This window comes from Octopus sinensis, linkage group LG24 (genome assembly GCF_006345805.1).
Source record: "Octopus sinensis linkage group LG24, ASM634580v1, whole genome shotgun sequence".
In the NCBI taxonomy this organism is placed as follows: Eukaryota; Metazoa; Mollusca; class Cephalopoda; order Octopoda; family Octopodidae; genus Octopus; species Octopus sinensis.
In genome coordinates, this window is record NC_043020.1 from 14,393,608 (window position 1) to 14,420,847 (window position 27,240).

At 37.5% G+C, this 27,240-nt stretch overlaps 1 protein-coding gene across 1 annotated transcript; it reads left to right on the top strand.

The window, feature by feature from the left end:
• The first annotated feature begins 8,746 nt into the window (after positions 1 to 8,746).
• LOC115223887 (cyclin-dependent kinase 1) lies at positions 8,747 to 26,319 on the top strand. The gene is made up of 8 exons (XM_029794602.2): positions 8,747 to 8,892; positions 14,095 to 14,165; positions 16,083 to 16,239; positions 17,585 to 17,708; positions 19,433 to 19,603; positions 21,030 to 21,193; positions 23,872 to 24,022; positions 25,872 to 26,319. Exons 2-8 carry the CDS (start codon positions 14,117 to 14,119, stop codon positions 25,968 to 25,970), a joined length of 915 nt encoding a protein of 304 aa, XP_029650462.1. The 5' UTR covers positions 8,747 to 8,892; positions 14,095 to 14,116; the 3' UTR covers positions 25,971 to 26,319.
• The last annotated feature ends 921 nt before the right edge of the window (positions 26,320 to 27,240 follow it).

Sequence of the window (27,240 nt, forward strand, 5' to 3'; positions counted from 1 at the left end):
TATATATATAACGGATATATATATATATAGGTGAGAAAGTTGGTGTGTGAAAGCACGTGGTTGAATATATAGAAAATAGTAAAAAGTGAAAAAACTACAGAAGGCTTGTTTTAAAAGGTTAAAAAATATATATATATTTGAGTCGACTCAAATATATATTTTTTTTAACCTTTTAAAACAAGCCTTCTGTAGTTTTTTCACTTTTTACTATTTTATATATATATATATATATATATATATATATATATATGTATGTATGTATGTTTATTTGTTATTGATGAATAAGCAAAAAAAGAAGCATTATTTCATGCCTTTCTAAGGTATCTGGATGTGGCTTGAAATGGATCTCCCCTATTTATATGTAATTTTAATTACTCATATAATGAATCATGTGGTTAACGAATAGGGCTCCAGAAGGCATTATGTTTGTATATAAAGATCTGACTTTATATGAAAGGAAAGAACATATCATTTCTCACATAAAGCAAATTTGTTCATCCTGTTTGTATAACTGGTACTTATTTTAACGACTGACAATGGATCCAATATATATTCAATTCTTTTTTATGAAGAATAATTCTAATTTGAAGTTTAAAAAATTTCTTTATTATACTATTATTCTTTTATGGTAAAAGAAAGATACAGTTGCTGTTATTACTACTACTACTACTTAATAGAAATCACACTTTTTTCCTTTTTTTTTATCTTATAAAATGTTATTCGTTTTATACACGTTCCCGAAAATGAAGAAACTGGTTACATTAAAGTGAAATGTTTAAATGTTCTTTGTTCGATTTTTGTTTCCAAATATATTAGTTTATGTTCTGGTACCAGTTCCGTATCTTCAGTGTCCATTCTGCAGATGACAACCCACTAGTAAGGAAATTCTTGTGAGTCTGTTTTATGGTTGATACTGTGCCTAATGGGTGATGTGTTCTAAGAAAAAGGTGGACCATAATTTGCTTATTGTTGCCCAACAATCCAAACATGAGGCAGTTGTATAATAAATTTAATAAACCCAAAATACAAATTTTCAAACTGTTTTGATGTTTTCATTGTTCTCTTTGCATCTCTTTTATGATGATTATTTTTATTTTTCTATTAGTCCAAGGAGAAAGGAACATGAGATGCAGGACTCTTGTAATCTTTTCCTTTCTAGATTGTTCAGATCAATATGATTGATTATCTGTTTTAATCTTTGGAGATTAACCCTTTGAGCATTTAAAGTGGCCATATCCATAGGCGCAGGAGTGGCTGTGTGGTAAGTAGCTTGTTTACCAACCACATGGTTCCGGGTTCAGTCCCACTGCGTGGCACCTTGGGTAAAGTGTCTTCTACTATAGCCTCAGGCCGATCAAAGCCTTGTGAGTGGATTTGGTAGACAGAAACTGAAAGAAGCCTGTCGTATATATGTATATATATATGTGTTTGTGTGTCTGTGTTTGTCCTCCCAACATCGCTTGACAAGCGATGCTGGTGTGTTCATGTCCCTGTAACTTAGCAGTTCGGCAAAAGAGACCGATTGAATAAGTACTAGGCTTACAAAGAATAATCCCGGAGTCGATTTGCTCGGCTAAAGGCGGTGCTCCAGCATGGCCGCAGTCAAATGACTGAAACAAGTAAAAGAGTATATCCAGTCAAAATAATCAACTTGTTTTATCTTCAAACTGGCCAGGTCCAGCCTCTTACACTTTACCCCCTGTCATTGAAATCTCAAAGCTACAAGGTAATGAATGACTAATTTTTATTCAAATGAATTATTAAACTTTGCAGTTGACAGCATAATCTGAATGCTAAAGGGTTAAAGATAACTGCCTATTGATTCAGTCTTACTGTTGATAACTGAATCAACAATTTGTATCTCAGCCATACAATCTATGCAGCATGAAAAAGTGATTTAACACTTTAGCATTTTAAACTAACCATATCTGGCCAAAATAATCTACCTGTTTTATCTTCAAACTGGCCTAATCTGACCTTTCACACTTACCCTACAATAGTGCCAGTAAGGTGACGCTGGTAATGATCACGCTTGAATGGCGCTTTTTACGTGCCAACGGCACAAAACAACTGCCCCTGAAGTTCTTCAGCTTGGGGAACGGCCAAAAGTCACAGGAAACAAGGCCTGAACTGTAGGGAGAGTGAGAGACAGTCCCAATGCCCATCTCTGTGAAGTAGTTGGTTACCAGGATACTCATCACTGAGCACTCTGGAAACAAACTTTGGAGTTGATGTGACAACTGTACACAGAATTATTCATGAAGACCTGAACATACCAGACCGCATACTTATTTTCATAGACATATGATAGTTTTTCATCTAAAAAATCATGAACTTTCTCAATCAGCTCTGATGCTCTGACATCCTGCTCCTTCCATATCTCTCATTATCTCTCACCTCTTCTCAGCTACCCTCGAACCTCTTGTGCCAGTGGAAAACATATGCTTGGCTCATGCAAGTTAAACCATAAGCATTCTGGAGCATTTTATAAGTTCCTGTCATGTTTTTGCCTAGCTTAACAAAACTTTATTGCACTATGAGTAGCCAAACGTCCCAACTGCATTCTGCAAACTAATCAGTTGTGACAAGCAGTTTTTAGTAAGGTGTGTTTCAAGTGCAGTTGTACTCAACTTCTCTAATTTGGAATGACAAAAGTTGGCCGATCAGCTTATTAGATGTATAATAATGATATGTTAAAGCAGTGGTTTTCAACCAGGGTTCTGTGGAACCTTAGGGTTCCGCAAGAAGTTACAAAAATGCTAAAATTGACTGTAATTTTTAATTCTCCTGTGCAGATATGTGTGCATAAGACAATTAAATTATTGCACAGGGGTTCCTCGAGCCAGTGAAATGTTTTCTTGGGGATCCGCTCCAGCAAAAAGATTGAAAAGCACTGTGTTAAAGTAATCATAATCTAGGACAGTTAAAACTGCCTCTGCTAAAAGTCTCAAAACTTCTGGAATTCCCCTTGTATGCCCTTCTGCATCAGCCATATGGCCAATAGAATGAAAAAAGCTGAGCAGTTTTGTCAGTGATAAATAGTATAAATAATAACATTTAGCTGAAATATGTATTGTTGGACTTAAAGATATTGGGTGTTGGCTATTTACAATGAACAACATAAGGATTTTCTGATTAAGAGAGAGGCAGATTGCTCTGAAATTATAGAAAGCTGTGAAAATCAAAATCAAAATCGAAGTCGATCAACATCAATGGAAATTGCAGCTGTGATACCAGTGCCGGTGGTACGTAAGAGGACCATCCGAACGTGGCCGTTGCCAGCACCGCTCCGACTGGCCTCGTGCTGGTGGCATGTAAAAAGCACCATCCGATCGTGGCCGCTTGCCAGCCTCGTCTGGCACATTTAGCATCCTTAAATGTTAGAGGGTAAACAGTCTCTTAGTTTTCATTCTAAGAACATTATATAGACCTATTTATATAAATACACACATTTACGTGCTTGTATACACTGCCAGCCTCGCCTCAGTTGCCAGCCACGCCTGGCCTCCATGCCGGTGACACGTAAAAAGCACCATCCGATCGTGGCCTTTTGCCAGTCTCGTCTGGCACCTATGCCCGTGGCACGTAAAAAGCACCCACTACACTCATGGAGTGGTTGGCGTTAGGAAGGGCATCCAGCTGTAGAAACACTGCCAGATCAGACTGGGCCTGGTGCAGCCTTCTGGCTTCCCAGACCCCAGTTGAACCGTCCAACCCATGCTAGCATGGAAAGCGGACGCTAAACGATGATGATGATGTGTGACAACATGCAGTCAATCCAAAAATATATGAAGTCAACTGCACAGATCTCCGTGGCAACAGAAGTCCTTGACTGTCTGCCCATGACCATCTCTGTGGAAAGAATGAGGCGCATATCGCTCACCCACTTTCAACATTCTGCAGTTAATTGAGCAGCGAAACAGTCTTTTATAAGGTACAAGAACATTCTAGAAAACTGTGGGGATGAGATGAATGGAGGGAAAGGGTCAGCGATGTCAATGGTTGAGAGGCCTTCCTGAAAGAGGAAGTGTGTGGGGATGAGATGAATGGAGGGAAAGGGTCAGTGATGTCAATGGTTGAGAGGCCTTCCTGAAAGAGGAAGAGTGCGGGGATGAGATGAATGGAGGGAAAGGGTCAGTGATGTCAATGGTTGAGAGGCCTTCCTGAAAGAGGAAGAGTGCGGGGATGAGATGAATGGAAGGAAAGGGTCAGTGGTGTCAATGGTTGAGAGGCCTTACTGAAAGAGGAAGAGTGCGGGGATGAGATGAATGGAGGGAAAGGGTCAGTGATGTCAATGGTTGAGAGGCCTTCCTGAAAGAGGAAGAGTGTGGGGATGAGATGAATGGAGGGAAAGGGTCAGTGATGTCAATGGTTGAGAGGCCTTCCTGAAAGAGGAAGAGTGTGGGGATGAGATGAATGGAGGGAAAGGGTCAGTGATGTCAATGGTTGAGAGGCCTTCCTGAAAGAGGAAGAGTGTGGGGATGAGATGAATGGAGGGAAAGGGTCAGTGATGTCAATGGTTGAGAGGCCTTCCTGAAAGAGGAAGAGTGTGGGGATGAGATGAATGGAAGGAAAGGGTCAGTGGTGTCAATGGTTGAGAGGCCTTACTGAAAGAGGAAGTGTGTGGGGATGAGATGAATGGAGGGAAAGGGTCAGTGATGTCAATGGTTGAGAGGCCTTCCTGAAAGAGGAAGAGTGTGGGGATGAGATGAATGGAGGGAAAGGGTCAGTGATGTCAATGGTTGAGAGGCCTTCCTGAAAGAGGAAGAGTGTGGGGATGAGATGAATGGAAGGAAAGGGTCAGTGATGTCAATGGTTGAGAGGCCTTCCTGAAAGAGGAAGAGTGTGGGGAAGAGATGAATGGAGGGAAAGGGTCAGTGATGTCAATGGTTGAGAGGCCTTCCTGAAAGAGGAAGAGTGTGGGGATGAGATGAATGGAGGGAAAGGGTCAGTGATGTCAATGGTTGAGAGGCCTTCCTGAAAGAGGAAGAGTGTGGGGATGAGATGAATGGAAGGAAAGGGTCAGTGGTGTCAATGGTTGAGAGGCCTTACTGAAAGAGGAAGAGTGTGGGGATGAGATGAATGGAGGGAAAGGGTCAGTGATGTCAATGGTTGAGAGGCCTTCCTGAAAGAGGAAGAGTGTGGGGATGAGATGAATGGAGGGAAAGGGTCAGTGATGTCAATGGTTGAGAGGCCTTACTGAAAGAGGAAGAGTGAGTGACAACATTGGCAGAAGTAGGACCAGCATGAAAAAAAATTGAAGCCATTTCAGATCTACACAATATAAAGCAAAGACACTCAAACCAAGTTATTTGGTCTGTGGAAATTAAAATTTTGGAAAAAAGTTTGAAAAAAAATTGGCATCATTTCAGAATTTTGCGCAGGAGTGGCTGTGTGGCAAGTAGCTTGCTAACCAACCACATGGTTCCGGGTTCAGTCCCACTGCGTGGCATCTTGGGCAAGTGTCTTCTACTATAGCCCCGGGCCGACCAATGCCTTGTGAGTGGATTTGGTAGACGGAAACTGAAAGAAGCCTGTCGTATATATGTATATATATATATGTATGTGTGTGTATGTGTTTGTGTTTATCCCCCTAGCATTGCTTGACCACCGATGCTGGTGTGTTTACGTTGCTGTAACTTAGCGATTCGGCAAAAGAGACCGATAGAATAAGTACTGGGCTTACAAAGAATAAGTCCCGGGGTCGATTTGCTCGACTAAAGGTGGTGCTCCAGCATGGCTGCAGTCAAATGACTGAAACAAGTAAAAGAGTAAAGAGTATCACTGTTCCTACATCAGAATGCATTGCCCATTTTGAAGGTCTTCATGTAGACTTTGGGAGAAGATACAATGATTTATTAACCCTTTAGTATTTAAACCGGCCATATCTGGCCGAAATAGTTAATCTGTTTTATGTTCAAACTGACCAGATCCAGGCTCTCACACCTACCCTACAATGTTATTCTACATTAAGTAATTACACCATCAAGATCTTGAAGATATGAGATAATGCATGATTAATTCAAATCAATGGGAATCAATAAACATTATGTTTGATAGAATAATCAGAACACTAAAGGGTTAAAGATGGATTATCCACTCTGGTTTGTAGACCTAGAAAATTATGAGCCAGGAGATGAAAATTTTGAGTTGGCTGATATGTTTGGTGGATTTGAAGGAGTATATGAAAGTGAGAAGAGTTGAAAAAGAAAGTGTCTTTGCCTAGGAATCCCGCCCAAATATTTTTCGACATGTAGAAGCAAGCATCATTTCTTTCCTTACCACATGGATGGTGGAATCTGCATTTTCAGCTGTTGTAGATATTTTCTCTCTTTTCTCTTTTACTTGTTTCAGTCATTTGACTGTGGCCATGCTGGAGGACCGCCTTTAATCGAGCAAATCGACCCCCAGGACTTATTCTTTGTAAGCCCAGTACTTATTCTATCGGTCTCTTTAGCCGAACCGCTAAGTTACGGCGACGTAAACACACCAGCATCGGTTGTCAAGCAATGCTGGGGGGACAAACACAGACACACAAACATACACACACACATATATATATACATATATACGACGAGCTTCTTTCAGCTTCCATCTACCAAATCCACTCACAAGGCTTTGGGCGGCCCGAGGCTATAGTAGAAGACAAGATGCCACGCAGTGGGACTGAACCCGGAACCATGTGGTTGGTAAGCAAGCTACTTACCACTCAGCCACTCCTGTAGAAAAAGAAATAAATTAGATGTCAACAGCAGAGGAACTATCAGACTAAGACTAAATGAGTTCATTAAAATTGATTATGATATCTTGTGTCAGAAATACCAATATCAAGCTAATCACCAACTGAATAAACTAAAAATAAACGAACGACTTCATGAAAAATGATTTTGATATGTTGTGTTTATCTTTGTTTACTAAAACGAATTTAAAATTTTATCTTTTGTTTGCTAAAATAAATTCTAAAGTGTAGAGTATCTTGTCTTTTCATTAAGTATTTTAGTGGGTGTATGTGTCCGTCTATCAAAATCAGCATCACCAGTTTTATGGTCTTACATGGTAGCTGTAAGACCTCAACAAAGCTTAGTAGTTTAGTTTTATTCGATGTAGGAGTTACAAGAACAAACAAAAATCTCCATAGTTTTGTCACATTTATTTATTAAAAACGAAGTTCTTTTGGGGTTTTTTGGATCTTTTCGGTTTGAACGGCAGTTTTTTTCTAGCGGTGTCATATGAAATTGTCACCCATAATTATGACCCTAGTATCGATCTATTGCATTTCAATCTGTTTTAGGGTTAGGGTGAGTTAGGGTTAGGGTCGGGTATCTTTTTTTCTTCACAAATGTAAATAAACCCAATCTGTTTCTTAAACGAGGGACATATTCATATGGCACAGAATGGCTTCTTTTTTGTTTACCTCAATAGACGTCATTGATTGGTTGAAATTGCAGAAAATGAAGAAAAAAACAACAAATATCTTACAAACAATAGAATTTTCTCAAGAAAGCCAAGAGAAAATGATGTTTTATAAACACATTCTACCAGTATACGAAGTTTAAGTGTTTAGTTAACTAGAAATTATTTTAAAAAACTGCCGTTAAAACCGAAAAGATCCCTTTTTTTTTCTATGTTCCCATTGATTATGGGTACTCCTGGTGATGAACCCCTGCTCTCGGGGGTTTGCAACACCCGCTATGGCAATACCTTGTTGCTTAGCACCAATTCAATGTTGATCAAGTAGACCTATGATAACAGGCACTCCAATCGTGACCAACCGGTCTTCTATTGAAGTCACTTTGTATCTACGGCTAATGTTTTTTTTGTGTGTGTGGTGGGGTGGGTGGAGAAATAAAGATATCACTACGTATTTGGTTATTGTTCCATACAGGCAATGTACTTAGTGCTTGGAACCGAATGCCTAGCGATATTTAATTACGGTCTTTCTGAGTTCAAATTCCGTCGAGGTCAGATTCAAGCATAGTTAAAATAGGCGATCTTTCGCTAAAGTACAGATAAATATTGTAGTTGATACATATTTTTAGATGTGAATAGAATTAAATAGAAGCCGTATCATTATTATACAGAAGCTCCTTCGTTGGTTGGTATCTGTCGTATATTTCCGATATTTTCTGATAAACATGAAAACGGATATGTTAGAACGGACAGACGGTTATTAACCTTGGCTGTAAGTTTTACTACTTATTTTACTTAAGGGTGGAGGGGTAGGCTAGATCGCAATATCTGAGTTGAATCTGGGAGTCACTCTTGATACTGGTCGAAGTTAATTAATTTCCTCTGTTCAGTTTATTCCTCTCAACGCCACCACCTCACTCTTTGGTGCTTTCAGTGGTCCCATCTGGTGAAAGTATTCTATTCAGGTGTCTGGTTTAAGGACATTGTTTGGATGCCCTGTCAAAGGTCAGGAGTAGTGGCTCTTCTCCATGTTTATCAAATAAAATAAAATAAAATAAAATAAAATTTCGTATCTAACCGACTGCGATATTTTTAAATAATTCCGAATGATTCAAATTTAATTATTTTTGTAACTTATTTCTGACTTGTAATTTTTGGTACAAAGCGAATTTTTGTCATTTATAAAAAAATATATTTCCTCTTAATTAATCAATTAATTAATTAATTAATTTTAAAAAATTGCTTATTTTCAAATATGAAATTATCATAAAACGTAAATGACAACAACAGAAAGAACTGAAGTTTCGAATCAAAATCCTAGCTTTTTATTGGTTGTTTGCGAGGTGGAGACGGTAGCGGTAGGAGGAAGTACAAACGATTGCGGCTATTTGATTGGTCCATTCGAACTTGCGTCTGTTTCACCGCCACACCGCTGTTGCTAAACACCCAGCATTTACAAACTCGCATCTTGCTTTGCTTCAGGTTGGTGCCTTTCTCTTATTAATTATTTAATTAATGCCTGCTAATAATGATAATAATAGTATTAATATTGATAACCAGAAGACACACGTTTAGAATGCTCGTTGCTATGTATTTATATTAGCCAAACGTTTCTTCAAAGGATAAGGTTTTATATATTTTAAACAAATTGTTTGGACAAACAAATCGTTGCTTTCAAATATGGACTTTTTCTTTTTAATATATCGCACTGAATATGTAATATGTATATAAATATAGACACCCAGGGCTCAACAGAAAGTATGTGTATATATATATATATATATGTGTGTGTGTATGTATATATATATATATATATATATACATACACACTCTCTCTCACACGTGTGTGTTTAACAACTCCTGTAACCTCGGCAAGAGAGACAGACTGTCGGACAGAGATCAAAGACAACATTCAGTCTGTTTTCCACCTGACTTTATGTGAAATCTTTCCGCATTATAGTTATTCGGACGATATAATATAAGTTAACCATTGTTTTTCTGTGTGGGTATTAACGACCATTTCACCAATATTAACTCATTTCTAAAACCCTATCAACTCTTCCCATTTGTGTAATTCCTTTTCTATTTCAGTTTGGAGTCCACTGAAGTTTTTTTAGGTATTTGAATTTTCAAACCGTTTTTTTTTTTTTTTGTTATAGGATTTCGTTTCCTGCGTTCTCTCCTAATTTAATTAAAGATGTTAATTTTCATTGCTAATGAGTTTGGGAAGGAAAAAAAATATTTAAATCTCAACAACCAGTTTTAGTCTCTGATCCACAGATTTCAAATTTGCCTTAATGAGATAGAAGTCCCTCTTATCTGTGGAGTTGCCCCACCTGCCAGAAATAGCAGCAACAGCCAGCTTAACATAATTCCCTCTGAAATAGAGGGACACTGTAGAGAGTCTGTTCCTAGTTTTACAAACCGTCAAGTTGGTCAAAACATTTTTTTGATCGGGGCTGACGTCGGGTCGAATAACTGTAGAACGTTGAAACCCCTATGTAGTCACTCGACCTGCTAGAAATGGCAGTAGCTAAATCTCCATCAAAGCACATCCTATGGTCTTTAGTGTGAAATTTGTAGTTGTTTAGCCCCAGGTTGGTTCTCATTGAACAGTCTCGTGATAAAAAGCGCTACAGCCATGACCAACCCATCTTTGGGACTACATCATTATAATGTAGTCTTTCTTTAAAATGGTAGAGTACAATTTGGCTGGTGTTCCTAGGAGGTCGAGCAACTTATTTCGGTTAATATAGGTTAATTTCATTGTATATCTATTTTATTGATCTGTATGTGTTTGAATATTTCATGGAAATATTCTGGTGGCTTTTTAAAAATCCTTACTCCTATCATTACCTTGTTGGTACAACTTGAGAACAGTGGTCCCGGTGCGCGCTAGCTAGTCGTGACTAGTCGATCCTACAACGACTACCCAGCAAAGTGAATAAAACACAAAGTAACGATCGACTAGTCATGACTAGCTAGCGTGGATGCGCGAGTGCGCGCACCGGGACCACCGTTCTCAAATAGTACCTATTTGGTTACCTCTTTGGACAAGAATTGTATGGAATCTCAAGACTCGTCTTTTTACTTCTGACACCTTAATCTTGAGGTTTTGTGACCGCTTAACCCTATTTTAAACCCTTTTACTTAAGGTAACGCTTTTATTTCGCCAACAGAAAAAAAATATAAATTCCACAGTTGAATCTTTTCTATCTTTTAATGTGTTTTTACGATACAGACTATTATCTGAGGTCAGTTTTACAATTTAGAGAAGCTTGCGGCATAAGTTTTAAACAATTATCCTAAATTCCCGGCCATGTACCTGCTTCAATCTTCATAATTTCATCATCATCGTTTGGAGTTTTCCATGCTGGCATGGGTTGGACGGTTTGACCGGGGTCTGGAGAGCCAGCGGCTGCACCAGACTCCAGTCTGATCTGGTAATGTTTCTACAACTGGATGCCCTTCCTAACGCCAACCACTCCGAGTGTTGCGGGTGCTTTTTCCGTTCCACCGGAACAGGAACCAGTCAGGTGGGCCTGGCATGGATCACGTTCGGATAGTGCCTTTTATTTTTTACGTGCCACCAGTACGCAAGCCAGTCGGGGGGATTTAGGCATCGGTCACATTCGGATGGTGCTTTTTACGAGTCACCAGCACGGGAGCCAATCAATTTAAATTAGAAGATTTTTTTCCTCTGTTATTAACGCAAGCTTTTCATAACTTTAACGGCATAGAAAAAAAATTTCATTAGAAAATATCCATTTTTCTGAAAGTTGTGAGGAAACAGTCGGTGAACTGGTTTAAAATTTTTTTTTATCGAGTGAAAAATATTTTGGATTTTCTGTTCTGAAATCGTTTTATAACGTAAGGTCACAGTTGGAATGTCACTGCCCCATTTGTTAGAAATAACACTACCATAACCATCATCGTCGTTTACTCGTTTTCCATGCTGGCGTGGATTAGACGGTTTGAGAGGAGCCGCTCATTCTCCATAGCTATTTTGGCATGGTTTCTACAGCTGGATGCCCTTCCCAACTACAACCACTTTCAGCACGGGTGCGTTTACGTGGTACCAGCATCCAAAAGCATGCAAGATTAGGAATGCTCAGCTAGAGAGGGATGCAGGGACAATCACACTTTTACTTAGCGAGTTTTTTCAAGCACACTAAACCAACAGGAGTCTCGATCCCTTGTCATCCCCTCTGAAACTACCTGGTTTTTTTCCAAAGGATACATTATATAATATAGTTCTGGCCACACTGCTCCTGATGAAAGACTGGTGCTGATTAAAATCTCTACCCCTTCGAATGCACCCCTCCCCCCTGTCTTACCAGGTCTCTACAACAGCCAAACTTGTCGAAGTCCCTTAAGGTGGAGAATAGCGTCGACAAAGTGAAACCTTTTGCAATGCAAAGCTTCTCGTTTGTTTCTTACATTTATTAATGTTTATCTATATTTTTCTCCCCATAAACACATGCTTATTAAAGCAAATTTTGAAAATGTATGATTTTTTTTTTTCAATTCTCTCCCCGGGGTTTTTGTTTATGATTTCAAAATATTGGAAAGACTGAAGTCATTGCTGAGGTTTTACCCACAGTGATTTTAAAACATCAATATATGTGAGAGTGACAAAAGAAACGAGTAGATTGGAAGGCGGCAAGCTGGCGGGCGAAATGTTTAGTGGTATTTCGTCTAGCGTTACGTTCTGAGTTCAAATTCCGCCGAGGTCGACTTTGCCTTTCATCCTTTCGGGGTCGATAAATTAAGTACCAGTTACGCACTAGGGTCGATATAATCGACTTAATCCGTTTGTCTGTCCTTGTTTGGTCCTCTCTGTGTTTAGCCCCTTGTGGATAGTAAAGAAATAGGTATTTCGTCTGGCATTACGTTCTGACTTCAAATTCCGCCGAGGTCGACTTTGCCTTTCATCTTTTCGGGGTCGATAAATTAAGTACCAGTTACGCACTGGGGTCGATGTAATCGACTTAATCCGTTTGTCTGTCCTTGTTTGTCCCCTGTATGTTTAGCCCCTTGTGGGCAATAAAGAAATAAGAAACATCCAGATCTCCCTTTAATCACACATTTTTTTGTCCAAAAATATCTACGGAATTGTTTTTCTTTTTTACCGAAAAGGCGTCTCTGATGGGTTTTTTTAAAGTGCATAGTGCCCAAAAGATCGACCAGTCGGTTCAGAGAGGGGGGGTAAAAAAAAAAATCAATTTCCAAAAGACATTTTTTTCATAAGATTATTCCCAACCCCCATCATTTCGAAGGCTGTGGTGATAAAAATATTGGAGAAAAATCCACCATCTTAATCCGAAACTCCACTAGGGGTTACCATATTTTTACTAAATTATATAGTATATATATTACTATATTATATATTGTTCATTTAATGCCTGTTTTCTATGCTAATATGAGAAGTTAATTGACTCTGAATTTTACTGTCAGATGCTTGTCTTTACCTGTTTAAGGTAATAGATTTTTCTTTTATTTCAAAGGTGTTCAAAAGTGCAGAGCAGCTGGTCAGTGTCAACATAATTACTGTTTCACTCTAGCGTGCAGAATATTAACTCACATGCACTCTTGCACACACCACAAGTTCCCTGCACTTATCCTTTAATCCTCTCAGAAGGCATTGGGAGAACATAGAGCTATAATAGAAAACTCTTATGCTGTGCTGTAGGACCGAAATCCCAAACTATGTAGTTGCGAAGTCTACTTTTCCATGCTTGTATGTTTCAGGAAATTTGTTGAAGCAGATTTTCTACAACCGGCTGCCCTTTCATGTTGCCAATCCTCACCTGTTTCAAAACCTGTCAGTAGTTTTTTATGACCAAGCGTGTTTTCACAGATGGCACCTAAGAGAACCATCCGGACATGGCCGTTGCCAGCACCGCCCCGACTGGCCTCCGTGCCGGTGGCACGTAAAGTGCACCATACGATTGTGGCCGTTGCCAGCCTCGTCTGGGCCCTGTGCCGGTGGCACGTAAAAAGCACCATCCGATCGTGACCATTTGCCAGCCTCATCTGGCACCTGTGCGTGTGGCAGGTAAAAAGCACCCACTACACTCACAGAGTGGTTGGCATTAGGAAGGGCATCCAGCCGTAGAAAACTGCCAGTTCAGACTGGGCCTGGTGCAGCCTTCTGGCTGCCTAGATCCCAGTTGAACCGTCCAACCCACGCTAGCATGGAAAACGGACGTTAAACAATGATGATGAGGATGCTTTGTGATTAAGAAAATTCCTTTCCAATCACATTGTTTTGAGTTCATTCCTACTGTATGGTACCTTGGGCAAGCATTTTCTACTTATAACACTGGCCTCATGAGTAGATTTGGGAGATGGAAACTGAAAGAAATGCAATGTATGTATATCTGTATACTTGTGTGATTGTGTCTTGTAAGCAAACATCACTATCTTACAAGCTGTACTCTTTGTTACCAATTTTATGTGAAAAATTTCTCTGACCACAGGAGAATATTACGTTGCTTGGCAACAGGAAGTGCATCTAACCTTAGAAAAACCTACCTCAATGGATTTCATCTAACTCTTGCAAACATGGGAATTTGTCAGATCAGAACCTACTTTAAATGCTTTTGTTTAGTGAACTAGAATGTTGATTTAGTTTTTGGTCAGAACCAAATGAGTTAATTTTTTTTTCTTTTATCTTTTCAGGTAAATCTCCATTTAGTAACAAATGCCTGGGAATATGGATGATTATTTGAAGATAGAGAAGATAGGTGAAGGTGAGTATCATAGTGTTTGTTTACTGAGGTCTCTAGCATCTTGTGACCCCAAAACCTATAACTGAATAAAGCCTTCAGAATTAAGAGTTGTTGATTTAAAATATGATGGGGAGAGGGCTAGAGATGTTTGTGGCATAAATCAGTGGTGGTGGTCGTCATGGAACAATAAACTTTTTAGTGACTTGCATGCTCATATTGCATTCTTTGTACTTTCCAAAGATGTCAATTGTTTGAGCTTATAATTATCTCCCTTGTGTGTTTATTTTAGATCACTGGTTCTCAGCCAGGATGCATATAAGATTTTTTGTTAAAATTTAAGAGCAATAAATTGCTTATAATCCCACAATACCTCAAATATTTTAACAATTTTTAAAAAATACAATTCCTAATGATATTTAATAAGAAAAATATAACAGGATTTTTTCAACATAAACTAGCTATGAGGGTCCGCTGGAGTAAAATAACTATTAAAAGGGGGGCCCATAGATAAAATGGTTGAATACCACTATTTTAGATCTTGAGCAGCCTTAGAATTTCTAACTAATTGCATGAATAATTTCATTTAATTAAAGATTATCAACTAAGAATATCACATGTTACATCTCGCAGTGTCTCACTACAAGTGTATTTTCTCTTTTTTTATTCATTTTTTTTATACTTGTTTCAGTCATTTTGACTGCGGCCATGCTGGAGCACCACCTTTAATCGAGCAACTCGACCCCGGGTCTTATTCTTTGTAAGCCCTGTACTTATTCTATCGGTTTCTTTTGCCGAACTGCTAAGTGACGGGGACATAAACACACCAGCATCAGTTGTCAAGCAATGCTAGGGGGACAAACATGCATGCATATACATATATACGACAGGCTTCTTTCAGTTTCCATCTACCGAATCCACCCACAAGGCTTTGGTCGGCCTGAGGCTATAGTAGAAGACACTTGCCCAAGGTTCCACGCAGTGGGACTGAACCCGGAACCATGTGGTTTGTAAACAAGCTACTTACCACACAGCCACAATAAATTAATCCCAATCTGTTATTAGTTCATGTTATGCTGTCCTCCCAAATATCTTGGTGTATTGTTAGTCCATAAAATCCTACCAACACCACATGTCCAAGTATATCATTAATCTTTTATGCTACGCCATCCCCAGCATCTCTGTATATTGTTAGTCTGTTACATCACCTCCAAATAATTTGATAACAGTTTAACCCTTTAGTGTTCACATTATTCTGCCAGAATTAATGCTTTTTTATCCACATTGTTTTGAATTATCTTGTAGCTATGAGATTTCAATGAGGTAACTGTTAATTTTAAAAATGATATTGTAGGGTTGGTGTGAGAGACCAGATAGGGCTAGTTTGGACATAAAACAGGCAGAATACTTTTGGCTGGTTTAATTGCCATAGGGTTAAACTGACATTTGCCGTAGGAACCATTTTAGCACTTTTAGTTGGTTCTGTTTAATGGCAGAGTTCTCATGCAAAATATAGGCATGTTTATTATTTGGTCAAACTTCTGGCCTGTGTGTCCTTTTTGGTCTACGACCTTTTTGATATATATTGTGCACTCATTTACGCAAGTTGTTAGGTTGTTTTTGTTTGTTTTTTATTCAAGAAAAAATTGTTAAATCATGTCCCTTCTGATCATGCATGCTTTTTTGAAAAGAATCTTTGATGAAAATTAACGAGAAATTTGCTTTATCCTACAAGCTGAATAATTGATCAAGTGACTAAGGTGTTTAAAGTGTGATAGTGATTAAAAACCTGTGATATTCATTCTGGTATCCATGTCTCTTCCCTCACACACTCTAGGGGTTACTATCAGGCTTGCTTTCTTATGTTTTCCTTCCATTATCTTGAGTATCTCTTTTTTCCTTTTTTTTTAATTTTTCCCTTCTTTTACTTTCTCCTCACAGGCACCTATGGCGTTGTGTATAAAGGGCGCCATAAAAGAACAAATCGGATTGTTGCATTGAAGAAAATTCGGTTAGAGAGCGAAGAAGAAGGAATACCATCAACAGCTATCAGAGAAATCTCCTTTTTGAGAGAAATGGTGCATGACAATATTGTTAGGTGAGCATTTTAGTTGGGTTGAGTTATAGGGAGCATGCATTGAAGGCACATGGCTTGATGGTTAGGGTATTTACTCTCTCTTTTACTTGTTTCAGTCATTTGACTGCGGCCATGCTGGAGCACCGCCTTTAATCAAGCAACTTGACCCCGGGAATTATTCTTTTGTAAGCCCAGTACTTATTCTATCGGTCTCTTTTGCTGAACCGCTAAGTAACGGGGACATAAACACACCAGCATCGGTTGTCAAGCAATGCTAGGGAGACAAACACATCCACACTAACACACACACATATATATATATATACATACATACATATATATGTACATACATACATACATATATTCGACGGGTTTCTTTCAGTTTCCGTCTACCAAATCCACTCACAAGGCTTTGGTCGGCTGAACGCGGAACCATGTGGTTGGTAAACAAGCTACTTACCACACAGCCACTCCTGCGCCTATTTGGTTCATAATTGCAAGGTCAGGAGTTCGAGTCCCAGCTGTACATTGTGTCCTTGAGTAAGATACTTATTTCACATTGCTCTAGTTCAGTGCTCTGCAACCTTTTCTCACTTTCTGTACACTTATATTCTTTTCAAAATTCAGCGGTACACCTGAACTAGTAATATAACTAAAAGTATAGGGGAAAAAATTCTACTTAGATTACACTGCGGCATACCTAGCATCGTCTCGTGGCACAAGTGTGCCATAGCATACGGTTGCAGGGCACTGCTCTAGTCCACTCAGCTGACTAAAATGAGGTGTACCTGTATTTCAAAGGGCCAGTGTTGTCGTATTTTGTCACACTGAATTTCCCTGAGAACTACATTAAGGGTACACATATCAGTGAAGTATTCAGCTACTTGCACATTAATTTCTTGATCTGATCAACTGGAACCCTCATCATTGTAAATAACAGAATGCCAACAATGCATTGAAGTATCAGTAATTGATCTAGCTGGACTTCTGGTGGCTATTTATTAATGCCTTTTAGGAATTTTTTTTTTTTTTTTGTTAACAACTTGAATCTTCAAATCTTATGCTTTTATGAACCATTTTTTAGCTTTGAGAAAAACATTTTTATTCCTAATTATTCAATGATTTAAGTCATTAAAACTTTTTTTTGTTCTTTCTGACTATTTCTGAAAAATCCTGCTAAGGAGTATAGGTTCCAAAGAGTTTTAACGGACATAAAGTTCATTTTTATTGCCATTAACAAATTTTTCCAATGGCTGTTGACAACCAAATGATATACCACTAATTCTAACTTTGCTTGAATTATTCTTTCTTTACAATTGTCTACAATTTAAATCATTTGTGAATTATTAAAATAATTTATTTTCAGTTTAGAGGATGTCTTGATGCAAGAAGGAAAATTATATCTTGTCTTTGAATATTTGTCAATGGATCTGAAGAAATATATGGATTCTATACCAAGTGGAAAATACATGGATACTAAACTTGTAAAGGTACATTCTTTTATTGATTTTCATGATTTTGCACATATCAGGCAGCACTCCAGTTACCGTCGTCCTTTAAGGTCCATTTTCCAAGCTGGTATGGGTTAGACGGTTTGACAAGGGTTGGTAAACCAGAGAGCTGCACCGGGCTCCACTCATCTGTTTTAGCTTGGTTTCTATGGTTGGATGCTCTTCCTAGTGCCAACCACTCTACAGAGTGTACTGGATGCCTTTTACATGTCACTGGCAATGACCACGATTCACAGCAAATCACCAGGTTTTAAATAAACTACTTTCTAGACTTTCATTATTGAAGATAGCTTTATACTGTTGTGATTGAAATAAGAGTGCTTGAGTAGAAGTTTTTTCTTTTTTTTAAATTCTGGACATGATGTCCATCTCATAATTCAAAATAGAACCCTCTCAATCCCACATTCATTTTTGGCTTGCCTCAAGGTTCTGTTACATCTCCCACACTATATCTAATCTACATCAAAGACCAGCTCACTGTTATCACTAACTAACTGCTCCTGTGCAGATCATTCTCACCTGGCCAACAAACCACTACATCTAACCTTTTCATAAGCAACTTACTGCTAAAACTTCTCTTTATAAATATTAAACCCTCATGACCTTCCATAATGAATGCATATACAACATAGTTATGAGTAAAACTAGGCTGCTGTCTCTTTATGACTAGTAACGTGAATAGTTACTGAGCATTATACAAACCCTCATGTAGCACTGTTATTCATGTAGGAGGAGCACCATGGGTTTTTTTTAAATATTAGTAGCTATTATTATTATTATTATGGCTGGCAGAATCATTAGCGTGCCAAGCAAAGTGCTTAGTGGCATTCAAATTCTGCCAAGGTTAACTTTTCCTTTCATCCTTTCAGGGTCGATAAAATAAGTACCAGTTGAACACTGGACGTTGATGTAATTGACATACCCCTTCCCCAAAATTCTTGACCTTGTGCCAAAATTTGAAACCATTATTATTAAGACATTGAGCTGGCAGAATCATTGTCGGACAAGATGACTAACAGTATTTCTTCTGATTCGTTATATTCAGAGTTCAAATTCTGCCGTGGTCAACTTTGTCTTTCATCCCTCTAGTGTAGTCAATAAAATTAGAATACCAGTAAAGTGGCAAGCTGAGAGAATTGTTAGCATGGGGAAAAATTGCTTAGTGGCATTTCATCTGTCTTTATGTTCTTCATCATCAATGTTTAGCATCCGCTTTCCATGCTAGCATGGGTTGGATGGTTCAACTGGGGTCTGGGAAGCCAGGAGGCTGCACCAGGCCCAGTCTGATCTGGCAATGTTTCTACGGCTGGATGCCCTTCCTAATGCCAACCACTCCGTGAGTGTAGTGAGTGCTTTTTACATGCCACCGGCACAGGTGCCAGGTGAGGCTGGCAAATGGCCACGATCAGATGGTGCTTTTTGCGTACCACCGGCACAGGGGCTAGGCGAGGCTGGTAATGGCCAGGCTGACAGAGTTCAAATTCTGCTGAGGTTGACTTTGTCTTTTACCTTTTCAGGGTCAATAAAATAAGTATCAGGTGAGCACTAGGGTTGATACAATCAACTTACCCTCCTCTCCCAAAATTACTGGCCTTGTGCCAAAATTCGAAACCATTATTATTGTTGTTAGAGTAGTTGGGAGGGTAGGATTGTAGTATGTTAAATATTTTTTGTTATTTGTATTTCAACTTATTGGTTTGCAGAGTTACCTTCATCAAATTCTGCAAGGAATTCTCTACTGTCACCAGCGCCGACTCCTTCATCGTGATCTGAAACCTCAGAATTTACTTATTGATACATCTGGAACTATTAAATTGGCTGACTTTGGTTTAGCCAGAGCATTTGGTATTCCTTGCCGTGCTTACACTCATGAAGTAAGTAGGGTTTTTTTTTACACATTTATTTTGTAACATTTTTATTGTGTTGAAAATGATCTTCTGGAAGTTTTATTCTTTTAATGATGAGACAAAGGGCAATGAGAACACGAGATGGTACCATCACATTTCCAACAAAGAACTGTGTGCATGCACACATCAGCTTGTAACGACCACCCTCATAGCTATCTGGTACAAGCATTGGTAGGGACAAGTCCTACCATTCAGTGCAGTAGCTGCAGGCTGGAAGGGCCTTGTGGCAGCCCCGACACCAGATGGCTGAAAGTGATTGGAGAAGATCTCTAAATGTTCAACGTCACCTTGGAAGATGCAGAGGGGCTGGCATGGGACTCCAGCAATGGAGAACACTGGTGGACCCAGTCAGCTCTCTGCGTGATGACATCCCTGGGACCACTAACCTGGGGTGCCCACAGCCTCTTCAAGCAACATCTTGAAGTGAAGCGAAACAGTTTCATTAATTTGGTTGTTGCAGCTAGGAATTTAGGGCTAATTAACAGTCTAATGTGAAAGTACATGGTCTGTGATTGGGCTATTGGACTCACAATTATAAGGGCATGGTTTCAATTCCTAAATGGGATGGTGCACTGTGCTCTTCATTTCTCATAGTTCCTGATCACTCAGTTGAATATGGATTGTCTGCTATAGTCGGTTCCCTCAGCCAATGTGAAGAACCATTCTGCCTAAAATTATTAAATCTATTAGCCTAAATTTTTTGCATATGCGACGTCAGTGGCCCTAGATAGTTAGATACAGCACAGTGGTGGACGACGTGCTGGATACGTATACAGAACAACACTACGTTTCTCTTTTCACCCAGCTGTAAGGTATTTAAGTATATAATGAACAAATCTTGTGATGACCAAAGAAGTGAATATCACAGTTATTCAAGTTTTGCTGAAAACAGCAAATTGATGATTTTAATAGCATTTTTGTTGACCTTTTACTACCAAATAAATGCAAAGAATCAAGCTTATGTTAATTACTAACATTTCATGGAGTTAGTCTAACAAGCAAAAAGGTTTTCTTATTCAAAGAATTAGATCTTTCATTCAGGTAACTGCTCAAATATCAACCACAACCTTTTATCTAGAAAGTTAATTAACCCTTTTGCATTCGGGTTACTCTGTCAAATGTAAAGCTTATTTATTCACATTGTTATTGAATAAATTATGCATTATCTTATAGTGTTGAGGTTTTGATGAAGATTTTTAGAATAACAGTGTAGGGTAGATGTGAGAAGTCAAATCTGGCCAGTTTTTAAATAAATTAAGGTAGAGTATTTGGGTTGGATATGGCTGGTTAAAATGCTAAACAGTTAATGATTGCTTTATCTCATTTCTATTGAGAGAGTAAGGCTGTCTTTATTCTATAAAAGTATTTGATTTTTTTTTTTTTTTTCTATTAGGTTGTTACTTTATGGTATCGTGCCCCAGAAATCCTACTTGGTTATCAACGCTATTCCACAGCCTTAGACATTTGGAGTATTGGTTGTATCTTTGCTGAGATGGTAACAAAACGACCTCTTTTTAACGGTGACTCTGAAATTGACCAGTTATTCAGAATATTCAGGTAACTTTTCTCTTTTCCTCCTTTTATAATTATCATTATGATTATTATTTGTGCTGCTCTTTCACTCAATAATAATATATAATGAAATTATTGTATACAGTGCTCAGGTGCACCACAACTTGTCAGAAAGTGCATATAAAGTATATGTAGTAATGTACAAATGTCTGGAAAGCGAACAATGTATGAGTCAGATACAGGCTTGTGTGTGTATGGAGGGGAGAAAATCAGGTGTAGTGTTGGCGAATCTCAGGAAGCATGGCAGTTTTGAAGGATGCAGTGCTCAGACAACTAACAACTGATGCCATAAGTTTGTTCCATGCTTCAGCAACTCTCAGCGTGAAAAAATGTTTCCTAAAGTCATGGGAGCTGTGCCGTTTTCTGACTTTGTAAATATGTCCATACTTTCATTCTAGCAAAGTTTCTACGAGATCTTGATATTTCAGTTGGTTGGATTATTGAGATTGGATCAAGTATTTCTCGTGTTTTGATGATTTATATATCACAATTTACAATGGACCAGTCCTCCTGACTGGTCCATAGGTAGAATTCTCAAGTGCAATGTTTACATGGCTGGATATTCCTTGGTCAGTTTGGAGTGATAGCTACATCTGAGAGAAAATGTTGTTTTAAAGAATGGTACAGTGGTTGTGCATTTGGCACAGGTAGTAGAAATGGTTTAGTCATTTATCACTGGCTTTGTTTACAGCGTACACATTCTAAAATATTTGCAGCATTTTTCCTACAAAACCATTGATAACATTAGCTTACCCTAAAAACCTTTTATTGTATTCTATGAATACATTGGTTCATGAATGTAATCTTAAAATTTCCTCACCAACTCTGTCAAGTGATAAACAATACAAGAAGGTTGTCATGCTGAAATATTCATTGATAACCTGGTTATTATTGTGACTACTTGAGTCCTGAGTAAGAAAGAGGAAGACAACCTAACTAGATATCACTCACAGATCTGCTGTGTCTGTAGCTGAGAGCTATTACTTCATGCTTCAACATGTTGAATTATGTAGCATGCTATGTAACACTGGATATTATTTTATTTTCAAATGTGCAAATTCACTGGTTAATACTTTGGTTGTTATGTTGAAATATTCATTGATAACCTGGTTATTATTGTGGCTACTTTTGCCTTGAGTAAGAGAAAGACAACCAAACAATTAGATGTCACTCACAGATCTGTTGTTTCTTTTAACCTGTTCCTCAGAAGCTGAGAGCTATTACTGTGCACTTCCATATGTTGAATTGTATAGCATGCTATGTAACATTAAATATTGCTTAATTTGAATTTTCACTAAATAATACTTCTTCGGTAGAGGCATTGTTGCTTGGTTAAGACATTTGGTTTACAACCATGTGGTTTTAGGTTTGATCTCACTTTGTGACACCTTGGGCAACTATAATCTCAGGTTGGCCAATGCTCTATAAATAAAATTTGATAGACAGAAAGAGTATGGTAGCCTGTTATGTATTTATAATGTGTGTTTTTTTATTTCTTCTGTGCTGTCACATTGATATTGCTCATAAAGAATGGTGAAATACAATATCTGGAAAATACACGATGCCTGGTATCAGGAACTGGCTATAGAATATTGGGATCTTTTCGGTTTGAACGGCAGTTTTTTTCTAGCGGTGTCATATGAAATTATGACCCTAGTATCGATCTATTGCATTTCAATCTGTTTTAGGGTTAGGTGTGGAGGGAAGAGTATCTTTTTTTCTTCACAAATGTAAATAAACCCAATCTGTTTCTTAAATGAGGGACATATTCATACGGCACAGAATGTTTTCACCTCAATAGACGGTCATTGATTGGTTGAAATTGCCGAAAAGCAAGAAATTAAAGACCAAATATCTTACAAACTATAGAATTTTCTCAATAAAGCCAAGAGAAAAAAGTGTCTTATAAACACATTCTACCAGTATACAAAGCTTAAAATTTTTCAGTTACCTAGAAATTATGTTAAAAACTGCCGTTCAAACTGAAAAGATCCGAATATTGTCTCCTCTAAGTCATGTCTGCATGAAATGAATGGGAAAAAAAATGTAAAAACAAACCATTCCCATGTGAAGTGGAGATTGTCTTGTAAGTCAGACAATTCATCATCATCATCATCAGCCTGTCTTTCATGCTGGCTTGAGCTGGACAGTGCGGCAAGCCGTAGAGCTGGACTGAGCTTTATTTTCAATGGCTGTAACGAGGCTGTAGCCTGAGGCTTAATTTAAGCTTTTATCTTTTACTTGTTTCTGTCATTTGACTATGGCCATGCTGGGGCACCACCTTGAAGTATTTTTTACTCCAATGATTTGACCCCCAGTATTTATTTTCTTTCAAGCCTTGTACTTGTTCTGTTGGTCTCTTTTGCCGAACTGCTAAGTTACACAGATGTAAAGACACCAACTTCAGTTGTCAAGCAGTGGTGGGGGACAAGCACCGACACACACACACACTTGTATATGATGGGCTTCTTCCAGTTTCCATCTACCAAATCCACTCACAAAGTTTTGGTCAACCAAGACTATAGTAAAAAAAACACTTGCCCAAGATACCATGCAGTGGGACTGAACCCCAAACCACGTGGTTAGGGAACAAGCTTCTTACCACACAGCCACACCTGCACTTAATAGATATGATATTCATGCTTTTTCTTTTTATCATGCAGGACTTTATCAACCCCAAATGAAGAATCTTGGCCTGGAGTAACAAATTTCCCAGATTACAAAGCATCTTTCCCACAGTGGAAAGTCAACAATCTGGAAACATCTCTTAAAACTGATGTTGCCATGGAGTCTGCCGGTCTTGATTTGTTACAGGTCAGTGTGAAATGAGATTTTTTTTTTTTTTTTTTTTTTTTTTTGCGTGATTAAGATTTGATCAAAGTCGGTGACAGAGCAAGAGTTACCGTTCTTTCTTTGGCTACACATGAAGTAATACATGTAATATATTGAACCTCTTTTTCTACCAAAATATTTGCTGCACCATAGAGATAGTTTCCCTGACAGGCCAACTAGGTTAAGCTTCTCACTACCAGTGAACTTAAAGTATCACTGTACGTATGTCTGTGTGTGTATATATATATATATATATATTAAATCAAATTAGAGACAAAACCACTATTATGCAAATCAAACAAAGAAAGACTTAAGCCAATACATAAAAATTTATATAAATTAAAATTTAACATATGAATAACCACTACGATCGTTTCGTGTCAGCACATCTTAGACATTCTTCAGGTGGTTTCAAAACCTTCTTAGCGATCTTTCTTTGTTTGATTTGCATAATAGTGGTTTTGTCTCTAATTTGATTTAATATAATATTTTACTATAAAATTGGATTCAATCTTAAATCTGATTTTTCCTTGTAAATTTGGATTTGTTCCCTAATATTTATTATTATATATATATATATATAATTATTTGAGGGAATATTAATTGAAACTTACAGGGGAAAAAAAATTCAATTTAGAAATGCTAAATCAAATTTCACACAATATAATATATATATAAAAATTAGAAAAAGAACAACTTTTATCAATTCAAAATGAACAATTAAATTACACCATCTAGAAAATTACATATGATAGAAATATTGAAATAACAATAAAATATCAATAATTAAGTAAATTGCAAAAAAAAAAATAAAAACGTATATAATTGGTAAAATAGCAATTATATACGTTTTTATTATTTTTTTTTTGCAATTTACTTAATTATTGTTATTTTAATTTTAATATTTCTATTATATGTAATTTTCTAGATGGTGTAATTTAATTGTTCATTTTGAATTGATAAAAGGTGGTTTTTTTCTAATTTTATTTATTTATATATATATATAGATCTTGGGCTTGAAATGTAAAAGGCTTTTCCATTCTTTCCAAGTGTTAAACTAATGCACCTGCTTGTTATTCCTACACTTGTCTTCATCTTTTGTGTTCTGTAAATTTGGACTATACATATATATATATGTATATATATGTAATCTACCTACCTACCTGTCTTTTGTGTCATACTAAGAGAAATAACTAATAGAATAAGAAACAGTTAGTAGTTTTAGTAGTGGTGGTGGAGAAAGATAGAGAAATGAAATATTAAAAAAAGCAGAAGATAAAATGGTAAATGGTGATTATGATGTTGTTTGTAACAACTTTCATCTCTTTTCCATCTTCCTCTATCTTACCTGGTATTTACCATTGTCTCCACCATTGCAATGATAAGGCAACTACAGTTCCTTATTTGTGCTAATTTCTTTTACTGTATTGAATTTTAAACCTTGGTGCAAAAATCCCTTTTGCTTAACCCTTTAGTATTTAAACCGGCCATATTCGGCCAAAATATTTAATCTGTTTTATGTTCAAACTGACCAGATCCAGGCTCTCACACCTACCCTACAATGTTAATCTACATTAAGTAATTACACCATCAAGATCTTGAAGGTATGAGATAATGCATGATTAATTCAAATCAATGGGAATCAATAAGCATTATGTTTGATAGAATAATCTGAACACTAAAGGGTTAAGGTTACTTTTGACTTAGAAACTTCTATTTGAAGTGTTTTGTTTAAATCTGACATCATCATTGTTGTTGTCGTCATCTCTTGATTTGCAATTACTCCTTTCTGTGACTAATCATTAATGTTGTTCCTTCTTTCTAATTCCAGAAAATGTTGACTTATGACCCCCATAAGAGAGTGGCTGCCAAAACTGCAATAAACCACAGCTACTTCAATGACTTAGAAAGCCTCTCTCCTGTACTCTAGATGGCTTCCATATTCCAGTTAACTGACTTTGATTTGTGATAAACTATTGTACAGATGCCAAAGAGATTGTCTGTTTTGGTAATGAATGTGATTGATGTATGTGACTGACTGTTTGCTCATTCCTTTCTTGTGAAAGTTCTCTTTCTGTCTTCTCCATGTTCATTTCTTTGGCACCACGTAAAACCATTTGAGCTTGTTACTGAGGTGATTGTAGTTATATTTTGATGGGAGGCCCTCCGTCAACTTGTCTTGAAATGGTTACAAACTTGAGATATCCTAACATTTATGTAATATACTCATTGTTTTGGAATAAAATACTTTTTTTCTTTATTAGTGTATAGATAATAAATTTCGTCTTGTCTATTTTATTGTTTTTTTCAATCCAATAGGCTTATCTGTTGACCTGTAATGTCTCTTATCTGTTTAACTCTTTAGCATTCAAACTAGCCATATCCACCCTAAATATTCTACCTGTTTTATGTTCAAACTGGCCAGATCTGGACTCTCACACCTACCTTACAATGTCATTCTAAAAGCTTATACAATCACATTTTGAAACTATAAGATGATGCAAGATTACCGTAAATCCTCAGGTATAGTCCACCCTTGAGTATAATACACAGGGAATTTTTAGGTGGCTGTACCTCTGAAAAACATAAACCTTGTGTATAATACGCACCCCTTCTCTAACTTGAGTCAAGGAGGTCTATATAACGTACTTGGTTTGTAAAAATGTATACGGTAACGTCCTTTATAATTATTGTATATATATAAAATAATGCAAACGTGTAGCTTTTTTGTGCATTTTGTTTGCAAAAAATAAAGAAATAATGTTTAATAAATGCTGCTTACTGCAAGTTATGGATTATTCTCTTGACTTCATTGCTTTCAGGCTTAGCTTAAGGTAGTTTCGCGCCCAACATCACAAAATGCATCTGAATAAACATTGCCGGACAGCAAATAGAGACTAAGACATTGCTTAGAAAATAATTTTTATTTTTAACCTCGTATATAGTACACACTATGGATTTTGGGGGAGAAATGCGGATTATACTCGAGGATTTACAGTAATTCAAAACACTCTGAATAAATAGGCATCACATTTGACAAAATAATCTGAATGCTAAAGGATTAATGACTAACATTTTGAATGTAGGAAACCTGGCCCTTCCTATCCTACCCAAATAGTCTGCTTCATGGCTAATTGGTATGCTATATGCCTACTACAAAAGGAAATTTGGGAACTAAACTCCTAAAGTGTTGATCACTT